At 36.2% G+C, this 23308-nt stretch overlaps 1 protein-coding gene across 2 annotated transcripts; it reads right to left on the reverse strand.

Annotated features, from left to right (window-relative positions):
* Positions 1-641: 641 nt before the first annotated feature.
* Positions 642-22447, reverse strand: LOC132151731 (electroneutral sodium bicarbonate exchanger 1-like). Of its 2 annotated transcripts, none has more exons than XM_059560059.1 (24): positions 22181-22447; positions 15402-15483; positions 15129-15290; positions 13656-13791; positions 13057-13217; positions 11784-11972; positions 11283-11368; positions 10980-11137; positions 10810-10897; positions 10531-10677; positions 10353-10453; positions 9962-10136; positions 9716-9849; positions 9182-9427; positions 8921-9026; positions 8145-8306; positions 7919-8032; positions 6013-6174; positions 5665-5916; positions 5217-5285; positions 4958-5131; positions 4406-4537; positions 3612-3724; positions 642-885 (listed from the first exon to the last, which is right to left on the reverse strand). In XM_059560059.1, exons 1-24 carry the CDS (start codon positions 22223-22225, stop codon positions 825-827), a joined length of 3255 nt encoding a protein of 1084 aa, XP_059416042.1. In that variant the 5' UTR covers positions 22226-22447; the 3' UTR covers positions 642-824. The 2 variants fall into 2 exon arrangements, with proteins under 2 accessions (XP_059416042.1, XP_059416041.1); XM_059560058.1 differs by lacking the exon at positions 642-885 and adding an exon at positions 2769-3402.
* Between the last annotated feature and the right edge of the window lie 861 nt (positions 22448-23308).

Consider the following 23308-nt stretch of genomic DNA (forward strand, 5'->3'; position numbering starts at 1 on the left):
GATCATAGCTGCTTACTTGGTAGAGGTTGAAATAAACATACGCACAATCAGCTTTTCCACATGCCCCGATAATCAAAACTTCTACTTAGCGCTTGCTTAATTTCTGCAGATCAGTTTTTGTAACTGTATTACTTAATCCACCTGTTGCTTTGGCCTTATTTAACAGCCGCTTGCACCACCTGTTGGTGAGCGACTGACAGTAGATAGAGATCATGCCTCTGTGCTCTACTGCTATTCCTGCAGCTCCCGGATGTGAAAGGGCGAATTATCTGCCGAATTTTAACCACTGAATTTGTGGAAGCGAATTTGGAAAGTGAAATAAAACGGACCGAAATTTGCCTGTTGAATATTATACATCGTATTTTTAACCGATTTAATATTTTGGAAGTGAATTCTGGAACGTGAATATGAATTATTGATTTTTTAATTATGAAAAGGTGTGTGAAATATTTTTAATTGAAATATTCACAGCTTAAATGAACAACTATATAAAATTTCAGGACCTAACAATGGAAGCCCTGGAAATTCAAGGCATTAAAATGCAAGAACTGTTAATTCAATGCATTATTTTTCAGTTAGTGCTATTAAGCATGCTTTTTTGTTTCAAAGACATAAGTCATTATTTTGCTTCCATATAAAACTCAACTAAATATTAAAATAACCTGGATTTGGTAGGAGACAACATAATCACACACACACTGACACACCAACATACAGCTATACACACGTGTGTGAACGCATGTGTGTGAGAAACAGTGGAAAAGAGTGAACTAATATTTGTATGTTTTTAGCACATGGCTGCTTTTTGTTAAGTCAGCTGAATTTCAAACAACTGACGCTAAGAACGTAATTTCTTCTTCCTGTGGGATTACTTCACGGAATCTCCTGCCAAGAGAAAAATACACAGAGATAATATATAAGTTAAACTCAAAACTTTTTAGCAGTTCAAACCCAATTTGTAATATAATAATTAAAACTTAAAGGAATTATTCACCAGAAAACTTACCCTCAGGCCATCCAATATGTAGATGAGTTTGTTTCTTCATTAGAACATACATGGATGAATTTAGCATTGCTTCACTTGCTTACTACTTTCTCTGAACTGAATGGGTGCCATCAGAATGAGAGTCCAAACAGCTGATAAAAACATCTCAATAATCTACAAGTAGTCCACACTTCACTCAATCCACACAAGTACAACCCGAATTCCGGAAAAGTTGGGACATTTTTTAAATTTTAATAAAATGAAAACTAAAGGAATTTCAAATCACATGAGCCAATATTTTATTCACAATAGAACATAGATAACGTAGCAAATGTTTAAACTGAGAAATTTTACACTTTTATCCACTTAATTAGCTCATTTAAAATTTAATGCCTGCTACAGGTCTCAAAAAAGTTGGCACGGGGACAACAAATGGCTAAAAAAGCAAGCAGTTTTGAAAAGATTCAGCTGGGAGAACATCTAGTGATTAATTAAGTTAATTGATATCAGGTCTGTAACATGATTAGCTATAAAAGCTTTGTCTTAGAGAAGCAGAGTCTCTCAGAAGTAAGGATGGGCAGAGGCTCTCCAATCTGTGAAAGACTGCGTAAAAAAATTGTGGAAAACTTTAAAAACAATGTTCCTCAACGTCAAATTGCAAAGGCTTTGCAAATCTCATCATCTACAGTGCATAACATCATCAAAAGATTCAGAGAAACTGGAGAAATCTCTGTGCGTAAGGGACAAGGCCGGAGACCTTTATTGGATGCCCGTGGTCTTGATTGTGTCAATGACATTACTAAATGGGCCCAGGAATACTTTCAGAAACCACTGTCGGTAAACACAATCCGCTGTGCCATCAGCAGATGCCAACTAAAGCTCTATCATGCAAAAAGGAAGCCATATGTGAACATGGTCCAGAAGCACCGTCGTGTCCTGTGGGCCAAGGCTCATTTAAAATGGACTATTTCAAAGTGGAATAGTGTTTTATGGTCAGACGAGTCCAAATTTGACATTCTTGTTGGAAATCACGGACGCCGTGTCCTCCGGGCTAAAGAGGAGGGAGACCTTCCAGCAAGTTATCAGTGTTCAGTTCAAAAGCCAGCATCTCTGATGGTATGGGGGTGCATAAGTGCATATGGTATGGGCAGCTTGCATGTTTTGGAAGGCTCTGTGAATGCTGAAAGGTATATAAAGGTTTTAGAGCAACATATGCTTCCCTCCAAACAACGTCTATTTCAGGGAAGGCCTTGTTTATTTCAGCAGGACAATGCAAAACCACATACTGCAGCTATAACAACAGCATGGCTTCGTCGTAGAAGAGTCCGGGTGCTAACCTGGCCTGCCTGCAGTCCAGATCTTTCACCTATAGAGAACATTTGGCGCATCAGTAAACGAAAAATACGTCAAAGACGACCACGAACTCTTCAGCAGCTGGAAATCTATATAAGGCAAGAATGGGACCAAATTCCAACAGCAAAACTCCAGCAACTCATAGCCGCAATGCCCAGACGTCTTCAAACTGTTTTGAAAAGAAAAGGAGATGCTACACCATGGTAAACATGCCCCGTCCCAACTATTTTGAGACCTGTAGCAGAAATCAAAATTGAAATGAGCTCATTTTGTGCATAAAATTGTAAACTTTCTCAGTTTAAACATTTGCTATGTTATCTATGTTCTATTGTGAATAAAATATTGGCTCATGTGATTTGAAAGTCTTTTAGTTTTCATTTTATTAAAATTTAAAAAACGTCCCAACTTTTCCGGAATTCGGGTTGTAAACGCCAGTTCTTTAATTGACATCTTGTGAAGCATAAATCAGAAACAAATTCATCATAAAGATGTTTTTAACAGTAAACTGCTGCTCCAGGCTAAATATCCTTTATTCATAACATTGGTGTATCCAGTGAAAAATGGTGAATCAGAAGAGAAATCTGCCCAGACAGGCACTACTTACAAGTGAAAATAGTCCAGAACATAAATGTCAGTGAATATTTATATGAGTTGACAACTGGGAATGGACTTTTTTTTACTGGAGGAAGCATTATTATGGACTTGTACATACTGGAGTGGTTTGTATTATTTGTGATGTTTTTATCAGCTGTTTGAACTCTCATTCTGATTGCACCCATTCACTGCAGATGATCCATTGGTAATGTAATACTAAATTTCTTCAAATCTGTCCTGATGAAGAAATAAATACCCATCTACAATCAAGAAAAGTAGTAGACACGTGGGTAAAAAGGGGAATTCAGGGAAGTGGAACAATAACCGACCATTAAAGGATGGAAAAAATGAAGATCCTTGCCTTTTTATGTGTGTTTGAGCGTTGTGTGTTTTTGTGATTGGAATTGAGGGATTTCCATACAGTAGTTTTAGACATTTCATCAGATATGTTGATATCAGAGGGATCAGTCCTGGACAACAGGTGGACACAGTCGAGGAGAGGAGGAGTGAAGGCAGGGGAAGGGGAGAAATGGAAAGGTGAGTGTTAGTAAGTACACACAGTCAGATACACAGTGGACATTGTGGGATCTAAGCTTATTTTGAACACCACTGGACAGGGCTCCAGGTTTTGCATCACATCATAGAGCTTCTGATGTGGAGGTCTGCAGCAGAGTGGTACCTGGGGTCTGGGGTTCGAGGTGAGTGTAGAAGTCTGCTCTCCATGGGGATCTTCACTGTGTTTTGGTCTTCTAACTTCTCAGAGTCATCAACCAGCATCTCCTGTGATTCCTGCTACTCATATAAACACATACATACACCCTCCTTCATTGTGTTTATGTATGACATGTGACAAAAAACAATGCAAGTTTAGGTTTGTGTATTAATTTCAGTTTAAATTCATAAATAGCATGATTTGATGGCAAGATCGGGTTAAGGTTGTTTAGGGTGGAAACTAAAATCTTACTACAATGTTTAATGGTAATTAAAAATAGTATTTGTAAGTGAATTTTGTTTTAAATAGTAGTGCAATGCACTGCTGTCACATGATTTCATTTTGTTTGTGGCCATCCAGTAAAGGAAATAAAATACATAAAATGAATACAAAATAAAATAAAAACATCAAATGAAATATAAAAGATTTATAAAACATTTTTATTTTATGCATTTTGCGGAAATTCATAAATGAAAATAGGTTTGTGTTTTTTTTTACAATCTCAAAAATGAAGATTTTTTTTCCACAAGAAGGAGAAAAATATGGCGAAAACTACTTCAGGTTCATCTGTTATGCATGAAATATAATGCTAGGTTGAGCACATTGCATGGCGGGATACATTACCGGATAATTTTGGCAAATGTTCCCAAAAAGTTTTCTGCCCATAAAGCAAAATGTACAAATTAAGCACATCATACATACTGTCATGTTTGTACTACTATTTGCTGTATGACCTTTTTGCTTTATTAAACTTTGCAAACCTCCTCTGCTTTTTTGGAATCATCATCCAGCTTCTTCTTCTTATTCTCAGGCATCAGATCATCAAGGTAACTAAGCTCCCGTTTGAAAAAACAGAAGTCCAGCAGCTTACGGATGAACACTAATGCCAGCACCTACAGGAGATAAAAGACATTTGCTACTAATAGACTATTACAGTATGATTACAATGGTTCATAAATCAACCTTCACCACTGTACAGTAGAGAATAGCACTAGCTACACTAAGGCCATGGGTTTTATTCCCAGGGATTGCATGAACTGACAAAAGTAATGTATTGTACACCTTAATCTTTTTGGAAGTTTTCTGCCAAATGTATATCTCACAATAGAATTCGCTATGATTATCAATGGAACATTTACACATTTATTTATTTTATTTAAAATATGCATTTAAAATTATGTGAGACTTTGAAAGAATACAATTTATTAGTCAGTCAGACTGATACTGTAAATATACTAGTCTAGTAGAGGTATATTTGATATTTTTCATTTTAACATCACTAACACAAATATGTTATTCGTTTCAGGTCGTACCATCATAGGGAAGACGATTGCAGCAGGGGAAGTTTTGATGACCCAGAGCAACACAAGACAGGTAAGTTGGGTCAGAGTGAACAGGTGAACCTTCCTCAGAGGAACATGACGTAGATAAATAAAGTCTGGTTGGTGCTTCGCTGGCATGCCAAACAACTTCAGACGATCAAAAAACTGAGAAAGACAGGACAGAGAAGTTGATGAATGATTAACATGTTGGTTTGCACATGCATTGTTAGTATCAGATGAATATCTTTACCTGAATGCCTTTCAGAGATGAGACGCCCATATAAAGAAAAACACCATAGAGAACTGGCATGGGAATGAACTGTGAAACAAAAATCAGGCATTAAAACATTTTGTTATCTAATGCAGTGACTTTTATATATATTTCAAGTGTGCCTAATTTAAAGGAAAGAACACAAAATAAGATATTTTAAAACATGTTAGTAACGTTATTAAGCAAACGGTTTCGGGTTCCATTAACTTTCTTAGTATATGCAAAAAATGCTATGAAAGGGGACTTGAAATCCTTTGGTTACTTTGAAATATCTTCTTTTGTGTTTTGCAGAAGAAAGTAAGTCATACAGGTTTGTAATGAAATGAGGGGCAGTAAATGATAACAGAATTAAAATTTTTGAGTGAACTGCCCCTTTAAGAAGGCCCATGTACATATTATATGACAACCACAGAATTTTTGTAATTACCTGTAATGCTCCAGTCATGAACACAGAGCAGCCCATGAGTAGAAAAATGACCAAACCAGTCAGCCTCTGTTCTCTAATACCCAGAAATCGAGGCTGCTCTCCAGGGGCGGCGCTTTCAGACTCTAGCTTCAGGCTGTTGACATGGGAAATTGACAGGACGGTTGCTGCAACAAACCAGGGTAACCCCATGATGGAACATACAGCCAGCATCACTCCAACCATCAGAAGATCCAAATGGTACCCACAGCCTTTCTGTGTAGAGGAAATGGGGGACAAACTTACATATGATCAGCGCACGCACACACATGCACACCCTCTGTAAAGGTCAATTTAGAAAAATAAACATACTAGCAGTTTGTGTTCCTTGCGGTTTATTATGACGGCGGTGATCTGTTGGTCCATGAAGATGAGGATGGTGCAGAGAAGAGCTGGCATTGGAGCAGCCAGCACAGTCCACCATGGGTTTCGGCCAATAGGGTTGATAAGCCAACCACGGTCATCACGCGTGGGCTGGAAAACACAACCAGGACAAAGTCAAAAAAACGAACAAACCCCTATAAAATAATATTACTGATTATTTTCTGTCTGAACACAATGGGCCTCATTCATGAAACATCCATAAATATATGAGTAAACTCTGAGTAATTTGCGCATAAAACAGACCTTTAAACAAATATATAATTGAATGACTTTGGCTAAGAATAATATATCATAAAATGCATTTCAATTATGATTTAAATAAACATACCTCAAATATAAAATGATGCTTGCAATATTATGCACACATTGCTTATATCCAATAATTATTCATTCTGAAATATTAATAATAATATAAAATGATTCTTGCAAATACTTAGCATAGAGGCTAAAACGCATGTTGATAATAGCACAAAGGTCAATGTTGGAAATTATATTAAAGGTCCTGTTCTTCGTGAACCCATGTTTCAAACTTTAGTTAGTGTGTAATGTTGTTGTTAGAGTATAAATAATATCTGTACAGTTCTAAAGCTCAAAGTTCAATGCCAAGCGAGATATTTTATTTAACAGAATTTGCCTACAACGAACGACCCGTTTGGACTACATCCCTCAAGTTCCTGCAGTAATGATGTCACTAAAACAGTTTTTTGACTAACCTCCGCCCACATGAATACACAAAAAAGGAGGCGTGGTCTTGTTGCGCTCCGACGGAGAAGAGGAAGAGTTGCGTTTTTGTTTGTTGCCATATCGTCGAAACACTGTTATTTTCATCTCGGAGTCCAATCACCTTTGTTTGGCCTTCCCAGGGACGCTGTACTTAGAGATCAACAGTTACAATTTATGTTTAACTCGGTTCTCGAAAATTATAATCCACATGTAAAACTATGCGCAGCACATTTTGCTGAGGACAGCTTCCTCAATCTCAATCAGTTTAATGACGGATTCGCACAAAGATTATTCTTGAAAGATGGCGCAGTTCCCTCTTTGTCTGGAGAAGGCGTTGTTTATGGACCACAACCGGTAAGTGTATTTTATTATTTAAGTTGGTGCTTTTAAAAGCTTCTGTAACGTATTACACAAATGGCAACGCTGTTTAGCTTTGTGAACTAGATGTTAGGGATGTGCAAAAAAATAGAATGCGATTTTCATGCGCATCTCGTCAGTAAAAACGCTCCTGTGATTATAAGTACATCTCCAGCACGTGCGTTCAGATCAGGATTGCCAGGTTTTCAAAACAAATCCTGGCCACTTGCTTCTCAAAACTAGCCCAATCGCATTTCCAGGAGGGTAACGTGCGCTAAGCTGGTGTCGAATCACAACACAGGAACCGCTGGCACAATCAGAACTCGTTAAGTATTTCTGAAGGAGGGACTTCATAGAACAAAGAAGTCATCAGCCCATTTTTATGACAGTGAAAACAGCGGTATACAGAGCGGTATACATTGTGTAAAAAATACTGTTTTTTTACACGCGAAACATGAACACATGTTATATTGCACACTGTAAACACAATCAAAGCTTCAAAAAAGCACGAAAAACGGGACCTTTTAAAGATCCTTCTACTTCTTTAAGAGAAAGCATGGATTATCCACAAGGGGGCAGAAGAAATATACTTTACTACGTGTCATACCACTTTTTTTCTTTTTTTGGCAAAGTATTGATCACATTAAAGATTTAAAAGCCTTAGAAAGCAATTTATCAAATATATTTTATACAGAGTTAAAAAACACAAACACAAGTGTGTGCGTTTGTATGCACATTCGTTTATGATCCCTACCTTGAATTTGCTGGGCACTTGTAATTTTTGGGATGGAACTCCAATTAAATAATCAATCAGGACCATGAGAACAATGGTGAGGAACACAGCAAAATCACTGATCACTGACCGTACCTACATCACGGAAACACACAAGTACACACTTTGCATTTACTGTATAGAAAATGACACTGTGAATGCAAACAGTGTTTGTGAATGAGTATTTTAATTTGTATTTAAGCCTCACCCGTGTTGGGAAGTATTTGCTAGTCTTGAACTGTTTCAGGAAGGTGGACAGGAAAAAGGTACCAAAAAACAAGATGGACGACCAGAAGAGCACATCAGGAGTGTAGGGACCATGGTGTCCACACGCAGATCCAATAAACTGCCCCTGGAGATCTAAACACTCCTATTCACAACACACACACACACACACAAAGTTTGGCTCATGTTGCACTGGCAACCGACATGCTGTGAAAATAGGATTAGCACTAAATGTGATCTGTGTGAGACTACACTGTGAAATAACACTGAACTGCAGTAATGGGACCAAAATTGAAAAACAGGACTTTAACTGTAAATCACATTTAGAGGAGCATTTTTCCCAGTAAGATTTTTTAAAAAGAAAATGAATGCTATAATATATCTGACATATAAAGGGTACTGTATATTCAAAATCATCTACACTCAAGTGAGATTAAGACTCTAGGTCATATCAGTGGCGTTTTTTTATTACACTGCCCAGAATTTTGAAATCTCATTACTTAAAGTATGTTGACTACATCTCCACTTTTGGAAAAAATTAATAATAGGTAACAAATGAACAGGGTATGTCTACAATGGCATCAGTAACCAAAAATCTTTTACTTTTGTGGGATGATACATCCACACCAGTAGGTGTCAGAATAAATTTATGACCACTGTTGTATCAGCCAGCTAAAGAAAGAATTGCTTTAAATGAACATCTCTGGTGGAAGAATGTTTCCGGCTAAGATTGTGGGAGGATGTGGGAAGCTGAAGTACCGATACAGTGAAGTTGCTCCATGGCACTGCAGAGGCTGTGATGTTTCTTTGATTCCACAGTTCTAGTGTTTTATTACTAGGGTTATCCGGCTGTGAACACCTACAGCTGAAGGCACACAATACAATGTGTTAAATTTGTTTGCTCTTTATTTTATCTCATGTATATCTAGGAGCAACAACCGATGAAGATTATTGTTTACTGACTTCCAACTTGATCAGCAGGTGCATAGTAGGCATCTGTGTATATAAGTTTATACTTACTAGGCCAGTGTTAGTTTGTCTAGATCGGCATGTCTGTTGATTGGGTACAGTTCTCCAAGATGGAAAAGTTTCTCTAGTGCTTCGTAAATGAAGATAAGACATATCAGTGCAGCAAACGCTTCCTCTGTGAAACGTGTAATGTAACACACCAAGGAGCTGGCATCTGTTGCCACGAGAATCAGACACAGGAAAGCTGTCCACAAACCGATACAAGTGCGCAGGGATAGGTACGAGAGATCGTAATCTCTAAAGGGACAGAAATGGACAGGAGAGAAACAATATAGTGAGTTACTGTAAGATCAGATTTATTGCACAATATAAGAAGTAAGGCTAAATCAGTAAATTAATACTAAATTGATACAGAAGATATATTTTAAATATATATTCTACATTCCATGAAAATAACTTATTTTTTTAAGAGAGTTTTTTAAAAATATTTTAATAACCAATGAACATTTAATCTGGGTGAGAAAGTGATTGATTAGTTAATGATTAAGTATATTAATATTAATCCTTGGTCTGTTCTGTACTGACTTGCAGAACTTGAAGAGAATCTTTTCAAACACGAGGACAGGTCCAGTGCTGCCCAGAATAGTAAGCGGCTGTCCAGCGAAAAGAGAGTATGCTACTCCGGTCATAGATGCTCCTAAAAGAGACTCAATGGCACTCTGACACACATAAATACAAATGACTGCTGTGTTTTGCATTACAAACATATATTTATGTGACTTTGCCTAATAGACCACACAGAAACAAATCTGTGTGTGTTTGCATACTTACAATGCGTCCTTCTGTAGCCTCTCCCAAAAGTCCTCCAAACGTGATAACAGGTGACATACAGGCACAGTACAGAAACAGAAAAGAAGCTACACACTGCAAATTCAGACCGTCTTTAAAATCACTCAAATAAAATGGAGCTTTTCTTTTCACATCCAGAATCAGTCCTCCAAACAGCCTATAGAGAGAGTGAAGAGACACAGCGAGAGCTAAATTAAACATTTCTATCCCCTAAACCTCTAACCTGTCAAATTGAAGACATTCAATATGTTTACTAGGCTATTTTCCTCATGAGGACTGTTTTTGGCTCCTCGCAAAGAAAATTATTTCAGGTTTGAATATCCTAGTGACGATATTTGGTCTTGCACAATGTTGTTAAAACTTGGCCACACACCTTCCGGTTCTCTGAAGTTCTGGTCCATGGTATTCTCCATGCGGCTCTTCCTCAACAGGAACAGCTGTTCCATTCGGCACTCCAGGCATCTTTCTTTTCTCCTATTACGGAGAAAAGAGGAATAGATCAATTACAACAAATCAATCACATCAGGCACACTTGTTGGTTTTCCCCATACCTGTGATGGGACACTTTTAGGAGGTTCTATGCGTATAGAAGGGTCCCATTCTCCTGGAGGCAGAACTGTCACTTGATCCAGAAACTCATCTATACCAGCTAACAAATCAGTTCTGTCCTTAGCCTTATATGCAACATCGTGGAAAATCTAAATAATGGAAAAATAACATTATATTAAATAAAATAAAGATATTTTTAAAATATTTTATAAATCTGATTTATTCTACAAAAGGTATTTCTAAATGCATTCATATCCAATGAGACAATAATATGCATTGACCTCATCGGTCATGATGGTGGCCATGGAGCGACCGATCTCATGGTACTGTTGGGCTTTTCCATCAGGACCAAGCAAAATGAACAAGAATCTGCAGAGTAAAAATTGAAAATTTGGATCATTCTGCTACAGTGGATTTAATAGCTCCATATATGCATTAGCAAACATTGTACCTAGTGGGAATGGGAACTTCAGTGAGGCCTGTGAGCAGTACAGCAGGAGACAGGCGAACAAATGCAATGATGGACCTTTCTAAAAAGTCCAGCTCCCCAACCAGCACATTGGAAGCTTCTGCTCCGATGGGGATCTTCTTCATGAAATGTGTGTCCACCTAGAGAGAGAGAAGATCATAGTAGTGTTATTAATGTATTATTTATATACTAATATAGTATTCATTAATATTTTTGAATTAGCTTCTTTTTTTTTTTTTTTTTCAACAAACTTGTGATGTTGTTCTTGATATGTGTTTCTAGTACCTTGCTGAGATCAATCTGGCTATTATCCGGTGCTCCATTCTTTAAATCTGGGTTTGTAGGTGGAGGCTGGGGAGAAGTAGCAGGACCTGAGAGATACAATTAAATATGATTCATATCTTATAACTACACCATCCTACAATATCCACATCATACACAGTATAGTACAAAAATAAAGATGTATGCATATGTATATTACTAATGTACTAACATATTTCATTAGAAGTAAGTAAATTATTTGAAAATATAACCATAAAACTTTAACATTAAGTATTAGTATGAGACTAATATGGCAGAATCACTTATCAGCCAAGCTATATCCACTTTTTCATCTGCAACCATGAGTATGCAAACCCAGTAAACCAGTTAATTTTCATATTACAAGGATACCACTCAGGATGTGAAAAGCAACAATATTTAGTTATATCCACAGGGCTTATGTTGTATTTAACCAATGATATTTCTTTATGATGCACATGTAAAATGCAATGCAGTTTAGCTCACCCGCCTTGTCCATATGATGAGGTTCACTCTGTTTCCTGCCTGAGTCAGTGAGGGATTTGACCATTGGCAGCAGGTTGTTCCTCTTCTTGTCACTCTGGTGGTGATGCCGCTTCAGAAGTGCCTCTCGAACCTTCATTCTCACACTGTCATCCAGTTCATGAGCTGCCTCCTGATGGTCAAGCACCAAATCTACACACAACAGATTATATATCTACACATGTGAATACAAACCAAATACAATTGACTTTTGAAAGACAATCTTGTATAATTTATAACATAATAATAATAATAATAATCTTGTCCTTTTAGTTTTTTCTTTTATTGTTTGCATGATTAAACTTTATGATGATGATGGTCAACTTCATATGAATATGTTATAATCCAGCATGCTAAGCAATGCAATACTTTCTCAGCCTCTCACTTTGTCTTTTTCTTTAAAACCTCCCACAGTTCCAGTCGGAGCTGATGCAGCACTGTTAATCTGCATCACTCACTCTTTCCCTCCCTTCCAACCTTTCCAGTATAATTAATCTCCCTTGGTCTCCCTGTCCTTCTATTTCTCCAGAAATTCATCTTGTTCTTATAACTGCTGCAACACTGATCATAACAGTTATGCCTCGACAAGACACAGGTTACATTGTCTTGTCTATTAGAGTCTATTAGACTTCAATGGCAGATAGTCATTGATCAATACATTTAAAATTAAACAATGTATTTGAGTTATTAAGCACAAATGTCATGAATTATGTATAAAAACTGGCCGCAATTTTTAAATTGTTTTGTTTTTGTATACATACTGATTTTGCCAATAGTGGCCACCAAACAGAATTGCAATAATTACTATAGTTTCCAAACTGGTAGTCCTTGGCCAAACTCATGCTACTGGACATTTTGAGCCACTGAAACATACATAATTTTGAAAGAACAGCTACATTTTTTTAAATCTTTGAAAGATCGACCTACAAATGGCGTTCTTATAGTTGTCTCTTCACATTAAAGGAGATTTTAACACTAAGAAATGACATACTTCACCGTTAAGTTAATTTTTAATCTTTCCTACTCTTTAAGGTGACATGTGCTGCTGACAGCTTTGCCACTTGTTTCTCTAACTAAGTATCCATGGGTGTTTTTTTTTTAATGAGTGATTGGATGTTTCTAAGTGGGAGGAATGGGAGGTTACAGGATCTGAACCCACACTTGCCACACTGCTGTAATATTCCCAATTAAAGACATGTAAATTTTTTAATTGTTAGAATTTGTCCTTTTCACTGACCTGCAATTTCCTCAATGCAGCTGGCCTTCATGTCCAACAGGACAGTTCCATTAATGATACAGCTCCGTAGCTCAAACAAACTATGGAGAGAGAGTGTAGCTACGTACGGCTTACTCCACCTTTCCCCTCCATCTTCCACGTCCTCCTCAAACTTTAACCACCTGAGAAGTATTAAAGAACAACGAGAGTCAAATAGACAGACTCTCACTTCAACTCTCAGAAGGCAATAGAGGGTTGTTTGATAACCAAGAAGTTTTAAACTGGGATCTGGGAACTTCCAGGGGGCCGCAAGGGAGTACTAGTGGGTCTGTGGAAAGGTTTAGAGAAAAACAGTGTAAAAAATGTAAAAATGAATAAAGTAATAGATAAATAATAGATTTCTTTTTAATTATAACAAATTTTTAAATAAATATTTTTAATAAATAACTAAATGATAATACATGTAACAGTACATTACTATAGTGAGTAGGAAATTGCATGAAAATACATCTGTGTTTTGCACAAGAAAGATCATGTTTGGCAGTCTGTGACATTTAAAAGATTCAAAAACCCAAGTTACATTTGAGCACTGAATATAATGTTGCAGGACAAATGAATACCTTGCCGTTTCCTTCCACTCTGCATCTTTGCCATCTTTAACACAGATTTCATCAAGTTCTGTGAAGAGGTCATGGGCTGCATGCTCCTCATCCTCTTCAGTGCCCAGAATAAACTGAACCCTCTGGGATGGAGTATCTGTGAAAGAGATATGAAGAATGAGAGACACAGAGAAGAGGATATTTGAAAAAATTATTTTCACAGTGAGGGAGGAAGTAGAGGAAGGAAGCACAGTAAACACAAGTCTCATCTGAGCAATTTTCCGTGTTTGTTGTCATGAATATCATGAGTTTATGTTTTTAGGTTTTGTGGGCTCAAGGGTTGAGAAAATATAAGAAGGGTCCAAAGAGTACTTTTTTGAAGGAATTTATCGCCCATAAATAACATTCAGGCCAAAACAACATACTGTACGAAATGGTCCTATTTCATTTGTATGTATTTATTTTTTTTACGTATTACCTTTGAGAGATTGTTTTGGAGGAAGGAATATGCAACCGGTATATATTTATATGCAAGAGTAACATTCAATATAATTGTATAGTACTTGTCACCATATGAATCTCTGTGCTTGTTTGTATTTGCACATTCCAGAAAGTTTTTAAGTAATGGTAGTTAAGCAGTCATTTTACATTTGATAAAATTAAAAAAAAAAAAAAAAAAAAGCTGGATTCTTTTTTCTAAATGCACATGATCTATGATATCCAAATCTTTGTTTGCCTGAGAACCATATAACTGCTTCGGTATTTGGACCAAAAGGAGCAAACATTAGTGGAGTTTTCCTCACTCTAAAACATACAACAACAAAAAAACCTAATTTATATATGAATCCTAATGTCCCATTTAATTTTATTATTATTATTATTATTATTATTTTACTGCCAATACATATAAAATAATGAGCCTCTTCAACTTTCAATTTTATTTCTATAAAAATAAATGTAAGTATTATTTTGACCACAAAGATGGCCACAGTATGGACCTACACCGTTGAAAAAGTTTGAGTGTCTCTCTCTGCAGATTACATGTTACGCCAGTAGGTGGCGACCAGTAAATGTCTTTTTTATTCGAATCTATCAATTAACTGAATCGTTCAAAACACTGAATCATTCAGGAAAATAACCATATGAATGATTCATTAAATCAATTACTAAACTAGTACACCAGTTCATTCAGTAGTGCTGCTACCGTGTATGTATGGGCCTGCTAGGAGACAGTAATAGATTAAATAAATGTGAATGTTGTGTCTAAACTCTAAACTTGTCTCTACATTTTTTACTACCATATTTTTCACTTAATTGTTTTATAATAGCAATATCAAATGATCAGCTGTTGCATTATATATACTTATATGTACTTTGAATTTGGCGCTTTTGCGAGGGTTACTTTTGAATCCTGGATATAATTCTCCGGATTCACCTTCCTGTGAATGAACTTACAAGTGTTGCTCGACTAGTTGCTGTTGTTGTCGTTCTCACCGTGTGTTGTTGCGGTACTTTCTGTGTCCATGTCTTCTTGAGCTTCACTTCCAGCCTGCATCCTGTCAGCTCTCCTGCGGTGTTTTGAGCTGTGCGGTCGGTGATGACGATTAGACTGTCTACCCATGGGCATCCGCACACCCACACACAGAGTCCTGTGACCTGAGAAAAAAGATAGATGGTGAAATTGTTATTTTCCAGTTAATATGACTGTATTGACCTGTTAACTGTATCACATGAATGACTGAGTATGTGTTGTGGATGCATACTAACCCTCTAGCTCTTCTTTCTCATAATGGATATTCAGAACTGAGCTGGTGCCACCATGGTCCACTACAGCTTCCTCATCAGGCCTCTGTAAGACACATGTTTACTTGTTTTAATGACAGTGTGAAAAATTACATACAGGACCATAGTCTTACTAACTCTTAACTATTTTTCTTCATCAAAACAGTGTTGTTTATTTTTATTTTATTTTCGGGATGTCACACAACTAAGGACATATTTTTTAGCCCCTCAACCTAATACTCACAAAAGCATTTCATTTTCAATATTATTTAAGATATTATTTAATGTGTATTCACCTGTTTCATGGTAAATTTACTATAAAGTTTCACTATATTTGTGGGGATATTATGCCTTCTTTCTTTGCGTGAACAGTGTTATGCAAATCTTCCCACATAGTGATGTAGAGATTGGGGGGGGGGGGGGGGGGGTGGACGAGTCTTAACTTTTATAAAGAATATCTCTTTGGATTTGAGTCTTTGCAACTTTGAAGATATTCTTTATGCACGAAGAGCCTGTAACACTCCAAAGAGAAAGGAAAAACTGAAATCGCATCATATGACCCCTTTAATCAAAAGATTAAGGAAAGTCAAAAGACACACTTAAAAATATTACCAAATTAAAACAATATGCTTTGCATATTTTTCATGAAATATAAAAAAGTACACTAGTTAATACTGATTTTTTTCTTTAGACCATAAATATTTTATTTAGCACATGAACTGCTTGACCCTCCAGACCTGTTAGACACAAGATAGTACATGTATATAAATATTGCATGATCATGAATGTATGCAAAATAGATGCACAGTGGCACATAATCCATTAAATACGTTAAATCAAAGTTGCATATAAGAATAAGATCTTACCTGACTTTGTGGTTGACTGTGAATAAAGGTATTTTAAACCCCTACCCCAAACTGTCAGAGATCAATGATATTTATTAGGCTTCCTTCACTTCCTTGCTTACATTTGTGTGTGTGTGTGTGTGATATCCCACTGGGATGCCTCTATCTTTCCATGACAAAGATGATTCATCAGTGTGTTTTCACAGCTTTATTCTGCAGAAACACAAGCCCATAATTCATATAAACCCTGTTGAACATTTTCTGAAAAAATAAAATCAAAATAATAATAATAATAAATAAAATAAAGATTTAAATAAATAAATGAATACGTCCAAACGGAAGGCACAAATATACTTTATAATGCAGTACAACAACAATAGATTTAAGAAAATCTTTCTCAATGAACCCATTGATTTTAAAATGATCTATATTCACTGTTGTGCAAATGATGCTCTGTTGTGTTTTTTGCTTGAGGCTTATGTGTATATTTGATCAATGAGGTATTGATTGACAGTCATAGTCTGGATCAGCATTGAGGTCATGCATTACATTGTGTGTTACAAAAAAAGCACCAATTTACATTGTGTGTTACAACAAAAGCACCAGTAGCTTTCCACTATAATAGCATCCAATCTTGTTTCCAACATCCCACTAACATATAATTATGTTTAAGGCATCTTATCAAGGTCCACCAGAACCACAGTTATTACAGGCTTAAGAACAAATGCTTAAAATAATGCCAAGTTTCATAGCTTCTCTACTCGTAAGACCACCGACTTTGATTTCACTGTTATTTTAGCTTGTATTTCCAGGTATTGAATGTTACATAGCTGCAATGCAAAATCACTGTAACTATACCTCAATTTTGAATGATAACCGTTTTGTTTTGAGGTTTTCAATGAAATGGATCCAACAGTCAAACTCTCTCCTTTCCTTTTGAAGAATGAGTGCATGCGTGAATACAAGAGAAATTGTATTTTGCAAAGGGGGACCCATTAGGTAAAAAGCCCTTAAGTACTGTTACTGTACTGTTATACGAATATTTATTCTCAGATGTATTGCACTGCACGACAATAGGACGGGATGGTAGGACTTGCCAGAGTACAGGCTTCATTTTATAGATTGGTTAGAAGGGTTAAACTTACATAAACCTTACATACTGTTTAAAAAATAAGTTACATATTTGGCAGGACACTTAAAGCTTGACACATGCATGCAACTGCAAGATACATTTGTTTTAATGTTTTTTTTATTATTATTTAAAATAAAATAGTAGAAATATATCTGAAGTTAACTAGATAAACTATCAATCTCACTAATCTTATTATTAGTTTTTGAACAATAACTAATTACTTACTTGTTTTATTTTGTAATTTATGTAATCAGTACTTAAGTGACAGTCTAGACAACCATACAATCTATCATTCAGACTGCCCTGTTGTCCTAAATATGGATCATTTGAGTAGTTATTGTCATTAAAACACTTTCCCAGGGGGACAGAGAAAATAGTGATAGAGCTAATCATGTGAACAAGTTGATGAATTTTTCATTATCTGCACTATGCTGTTGTTGTCCTACTCCTCTCTCAATATCTACTTGTCTTTCTCCCTTTATTGGTCTGACATGAGCACATAAAATAATAACAAAACACTTGAGCTGACTAGACTGCTCCTGTGTCACCTTGGCACTCGTTTGTGTGTACAGTATCTGTGTGTCACTCACAAAGGGAGATTTTCCACTGACAAAAAATGGCTTCTTCTTACCTCTACTTATCCCCAGGCAACAGTTTCGCAGTCCCTGAACAAAGACGCATACACACAAGACAAGTCTATATTGTATGGAAACCTTAACTGCGATTTTATTTTTCTTAATTGATACTTTCTATCTTGCAGCTGTGAGCTATGAAATCACAACTGCTAGATGGAGTTTTGACTTTAAAGCCCACATTGTGACTTGATATCAAATACAACTGTATTTCTCACATTTGCAAATTTAAGCTATTCCAAACGTTTAGGGTTAGTATAACTTTTTTTTATTGAAACTAATGCTTTTATTCAGCAAGGATGCACAGTATGACAGTACTGTGCATAATGACAGTAAAGTATATACTTTACTATATATTCGAATATTACAATTAACAAAAAATTATAATTTTCAACAAATATATGAAGTTCAAATAAATTATTTTAATGGTAAATTGTTATTTTATTGTATGAATATTTAACAAAATTACTGTTGCATGTATTTTTTATTAAATAAATTAATTCTTGTTGAGCATAAGAAATTTCTTTCAAATGCAGTACATTAAAATTCTTTCTGGCCCCAAACTATAGTAGTGTATATCTTTATTTCTCTCAATGTAACTGTAAGGCCCACTTTATTTCTTATTTTTTTATTTCTTTTTGTATCTCAAAATTACCAAAGTTTTATTTTTTTGCTCTGAGCAAGAGATGATAAAATTAATAAATAAATTAGATGGTTTAGATGGAGGTCACTACCAGTGTGTGCTTTACACACTCAGTGTCAGTTTGGCTGCCAGTACATCAGTATTGCCCTTTTGCCTTCAAAGGTCACAAGGGAAATTTCCTTGCCTTTCCTCCTCTTTCTTGCTTGCTCTCTAGTACATTGCTGTGACAGTTCTGTTAGTAATCTTGACACAGAGCACTACCTCTGCCACTTCCAGATGCTCCTGTCTGCCTGAACAGATACAGTGACACACACACACACACACACACACACACACACAGGCACGCACAAACCATAACATCATTTCCACTCTGAAGTGAATGCTTATATGTTGTTATTCAATAAGGGTGAAGTGTATGTTATTGATTACTGTTCATTTTTCAATAAACCACTAAAAGCATCATTTTGGGAGAGATGGTCAACCTGCTGCAGTATTCAGACTTGGAATAAAGAATTGTGGTTAGAGAGAAAGAGTTGAAGTACTACCTGTTACTCCTGGCAGAGGTTTTTTTTTTAGATGTGAAAATATATTTCCACATATATACAATAAAATGTATACAGTATTATCTTTGCAAAATGGCCAATGTTTATTGAATATGAACGTGTTGTAATTGTATCATAAATTAAGAGGATTTATTTAGTAATTTAACTTATCAGTGCTCAACACACACACACACACACACACACACAATTTTTTTTTAAAACTCATATAAATATATTATAACTATTTGATCAGAATGATCTTATAATGTATCAAATGAAACCTCTCAGTATCATCTTAGATAGAGAGACAGTATTTGACTAGAAAAACAACTAATGTTTTAAATGAAATCTGGGTTAAAATGAAAAGTTTCAAGCTCCATTAATGTAATGGACATATTGAGCCAAGACAGATGTGTGGAAAAGGGAGGCAGACAGTTCTGTGGTTCCCTCACATTCACTCTCTCTACTAAGAGTGTCTATTTAAACACACATTTCTCAACAAATGGAAAAACTATTGATTGGTTTCTCTGACAAAGAGAGGCTTTACACAGGCCCCTTCTCTGCACAGTCACTATCCACTGGATGATAAAGTTTTCTCACATATTTGTTCAGAAGTACCTAAACACTTATTTTTTTTATATGTAGTGAATCCTTCAAGCTGAAATTAGAAACAGAACAATTCACTCAAAAATGTAAATGTTGTCAAAGTTTATTAATATGACTTGAGTGCTATACTGTAAAATATATTCCAAATCTTTTTTTCAAATTTTAAGTCAAATCTTGACTATCACTGTATTCCTTCAAAAACTTCACTATCACTGTAACTTCCCTTGGGGTATTCATGAAAGAAGCAGAAATGCACAAATCATGAACAAATGTTTTTTGTTTTTTTTGTCAGATCTTATCAATGATTCAGTTTATCCATTGAATGACTCGTTCATGCATGGAGTGGTTTGATCTGATTCTTCAGTTTACTCAATGATAGCTGTAGTTTTTAACAACCCATCTGAGTGGAAAATAACCAGTGAATAATGAGTGTTTGGTCTGTTTGTGACTCACACAAAGCCATTGCATGGATTCAGAAGACTTCAAATATATGGATGGCTTTAATGAGACTTTTGCATCTTTTTTTAGCTCTACATTAATAGTTTAAGATGTCGATAAGTTTGTTTCTTTATTGGAACAGATTTGGAGAAATTTTGCATTAAATCACAAATGGATCCCCTGCAGTGAATGGGTGCCGTCAGAATGAGAGTACAAACAGCTGTTAAAAACGTTACACAGTAATAACGAATAATCTACACAAATCTAGTCTGTCAGTTAAGGTCTTATGAACCGAAAAGAGGTTTGCAAGAAACAAATAAGTCATCAAGGCATTTTAATATTAACTTTCCATAATTCATAATAACAGTTCCAGTGAAGAAGTCCATTCAGCTGTCCTCTCATATCAAAATCCACAAACATATTTCTTTTGGACTGTTTTAACTTGTAAACATGGAGTGAACTGTGTATTTCTCTCCTGATTCAGATGAGATTACTTTTTCACTAGAGAATGCAAAATGAGGACTTGTATTTAAGAAGGAAGCAACAGTTGAATTTAAAAACATCCGAATGATGGATTTGTTTATAAGAAACATGCAGCTTTTTATTTCACAATACAAAAACAGGAATTGAGTCATGTGGATAATTGTTAATTGTTGATTATTGTGATGTTTTTATCAGCAGTTTGAACTCTCGTTCTGATGGCACCCATTCACTGCAGAGGATCCATTGATAAACAATTGATGTATTGCTAATTTTTTCTAAATCTGTTCAAACAAATTCATCTGCATCTTTGATGGCCATTTTTGGGTGAGCTATTCCTTTAAATCTCAAGTTCACTTTAAAAACCATTAGTTGCAATGTCCAAGAGTCACCAGAATGTTACTAATATTTTCTCATTTTGTGTTCACAGATGAAATAAAGTCAAGATAGGTCAACGACAAGAGGGTGAGTAGAATATTTTTTATTTTTTTATTGGGTGAATTAATCCTTTCATAGCCTTAATGACAGGAAGCAGTACTCAAAAGAGCCATGTCAAATGATAAGCTACAAGCATTTTCGTTTACTTTGGCACTGAAAAGCTGCACCAATAGCGCTAGTGCAGTCTAAATACGGACATTCAGGAGAGGATGGCGTCAAGGTCATTTGAGGGTAGCGGGGTACACTGACGGTACGCGCTGCCCAAGGGAAACCATATTTTGCACAATAATCCTATTGATACAAAACCATTCAATTCTAAAAGCTTTAATTTCCAAACCAATTCATGGCGTAATGGGCACCCTCTTGAAGCATTAGCGTAATAGATAATAAATTATACATTATGCGCTATATCAATCTCGCGCTTCCACACTAAACCCATTACAAAACGACAGTGCGGATCCCTCTGCAAGAACGCCCATCAGCCTTGACAAGACACTGCTACAGCCTACCGGCAAGCAAGCAAGTCAGTGAGGCGGCTCATAACCGAGTGATGCGAGCTGTGGTCCCTGTCAATGGGAATACGGCTGCTGCACGTGCCTGTAACACTGCAATAATACACATCCATGCGCGGAGCACAAATTAAGGTGATAAAGCATAACGATCTGTTTGAGTCACAGGCATTGAAGAAATAGGAACGGTCCACTTTTAACGGGATGCATTTATAGACCGAAAGTGCAGCGTCGATAAGATATTTTGTGGTAATGGGGGCAAGAGGGAACACACAGTACTATTGATCCCTGCACTAATGGGGCGCCCGGATGTGTTTGTGTTTTGTATTGTATGTGTTTGTAAAATCTTATATAGATGGTGATGTATGACGTAATATGGCACATTACATACTGTTTCCTACATAATATGTTCTATTCTAAGTTAGTGGAGGAATAAAAATTTATAAACAGACTTATCAGCTAATGCAATAAACATATACGTACGCATCGTTTTAATTACCTGATAGCTCAGCATGCTCTCCTGGTCGCTGTTTTCGGCAGGCATGGTTAACTCCGTTTTAAAGCAGTCAAAGGTGCGTCGATTGCAGCTTCCACAGAAAGACTCGGATCAGATTAACAGTTCCTGTAGAGAAACTCCAGATCATTTGATTTATACACGGTTAGGGAAGGATGGCATGAAGTACTCTTGATCCTGTGTCAAACTAAGATTGAGTTCTTCACGCGCATTTGCCCTGTCTATACTTTAATGCTGTTGTTAGGCGCGCGCGCGCTCTCCGGGACATGGAAAGAGGTAGCTACAGCCTGTAGCAGCATCATATGTCGTACAGCCAATCAGAGAGCTCGAAACGAGACTGTTGCAGAAGCTGTAATTCGATTGATGCGGTTTGGCACCTATACAGAAAAGCGCCAGAAATAGTTTAGAGGTTCTGCAATTCATGAGAGCGAAAATAATGTGAATATCTGGTGATGTCTGGATAAGGTCATGTTGTATGTTGATGCGCTATTAGAGAAAAATCATGAGAGTGACCAAGTAAACTACTTTCAAAGCCACACATGCTGTAAATGAACAGGGGTTTTATTTTTGTGATAAGTGCATGAACAAACGTCATTATCAAGCTACTCGATGACATTTTATTCACTTCCGTAATTTTTGCGCTACTATGTCTACATAAAGGCTACGCAAAATCATTATATTGCATATTTAGATTAAATAATCTAAAAAATTAAATACAAATATTTTAGTAGCCTAATTGTTTTCTCTCTGGTATCCATAAGAAATATTATGTGAAGACATATAACACCATGTTTTAAATTCCCGTTACACATGAAGTAGCCCTAGCCTAAACTGAGATCATCCAACTCATCTTTATAAATCATAATATTTCTTTAAGCCGTAGCATACATTGCCATCTAGTGGCATTACATGCAGTCTTACATAGACTGACTTCATTCAAAAAGAACAGGTAATCACAAACATGTTAAAATGTTGTGTCGTCTGAGGAGATCGCTATATGAGCGGTTCTCCTGACATTTCTAAAACAGTCGATATTTAGCGATGATGTGCGTAATAATTCAAAAGCCTGTATGTCTTTAATGTAATTGAGCCAAAGTAGTATACCAAAGTGGT

The sequence above is a fragment of the Carassius carassius genome, chromosome 10, assembly GCF_963082965.1.
Source record: "Carassius carassius chromosome 10, fCarCar2.1, whole genome shotgun sequence".
NCBI classification, from domain to species: Eukaryota; Metazoa; Chordata; class Actinopteri; order Cypriniformes; family Cyprinidae; genus Carassius; species Carassius carassius.

Excerpts from the sequence above, each read along its gene's own strand:
- LOC132151731 (XM_059560058.1), bottom strand. The coding sequence starts at position 22,225 with ATGCCTGCCGAAAACAGCGACCAGGAGAGCATGCTGAGCTATCAG. Across the intron at positions 11,369-11,783 it reads TCATCATATGGACAAGGCGG|GTCCTGCTACTTCTCCCCAG; the intron begins GTGAGCTAAACT and ends TGTATCTCTCAG. Across the intron at positions 3,725-4,405 it reads ATTCCAAAAAAGCAGAGGAG|CAGGAATCACAGGAGATGCT; the intron begins GTTTGCAAAGTT and ends TTATATGAGTAG.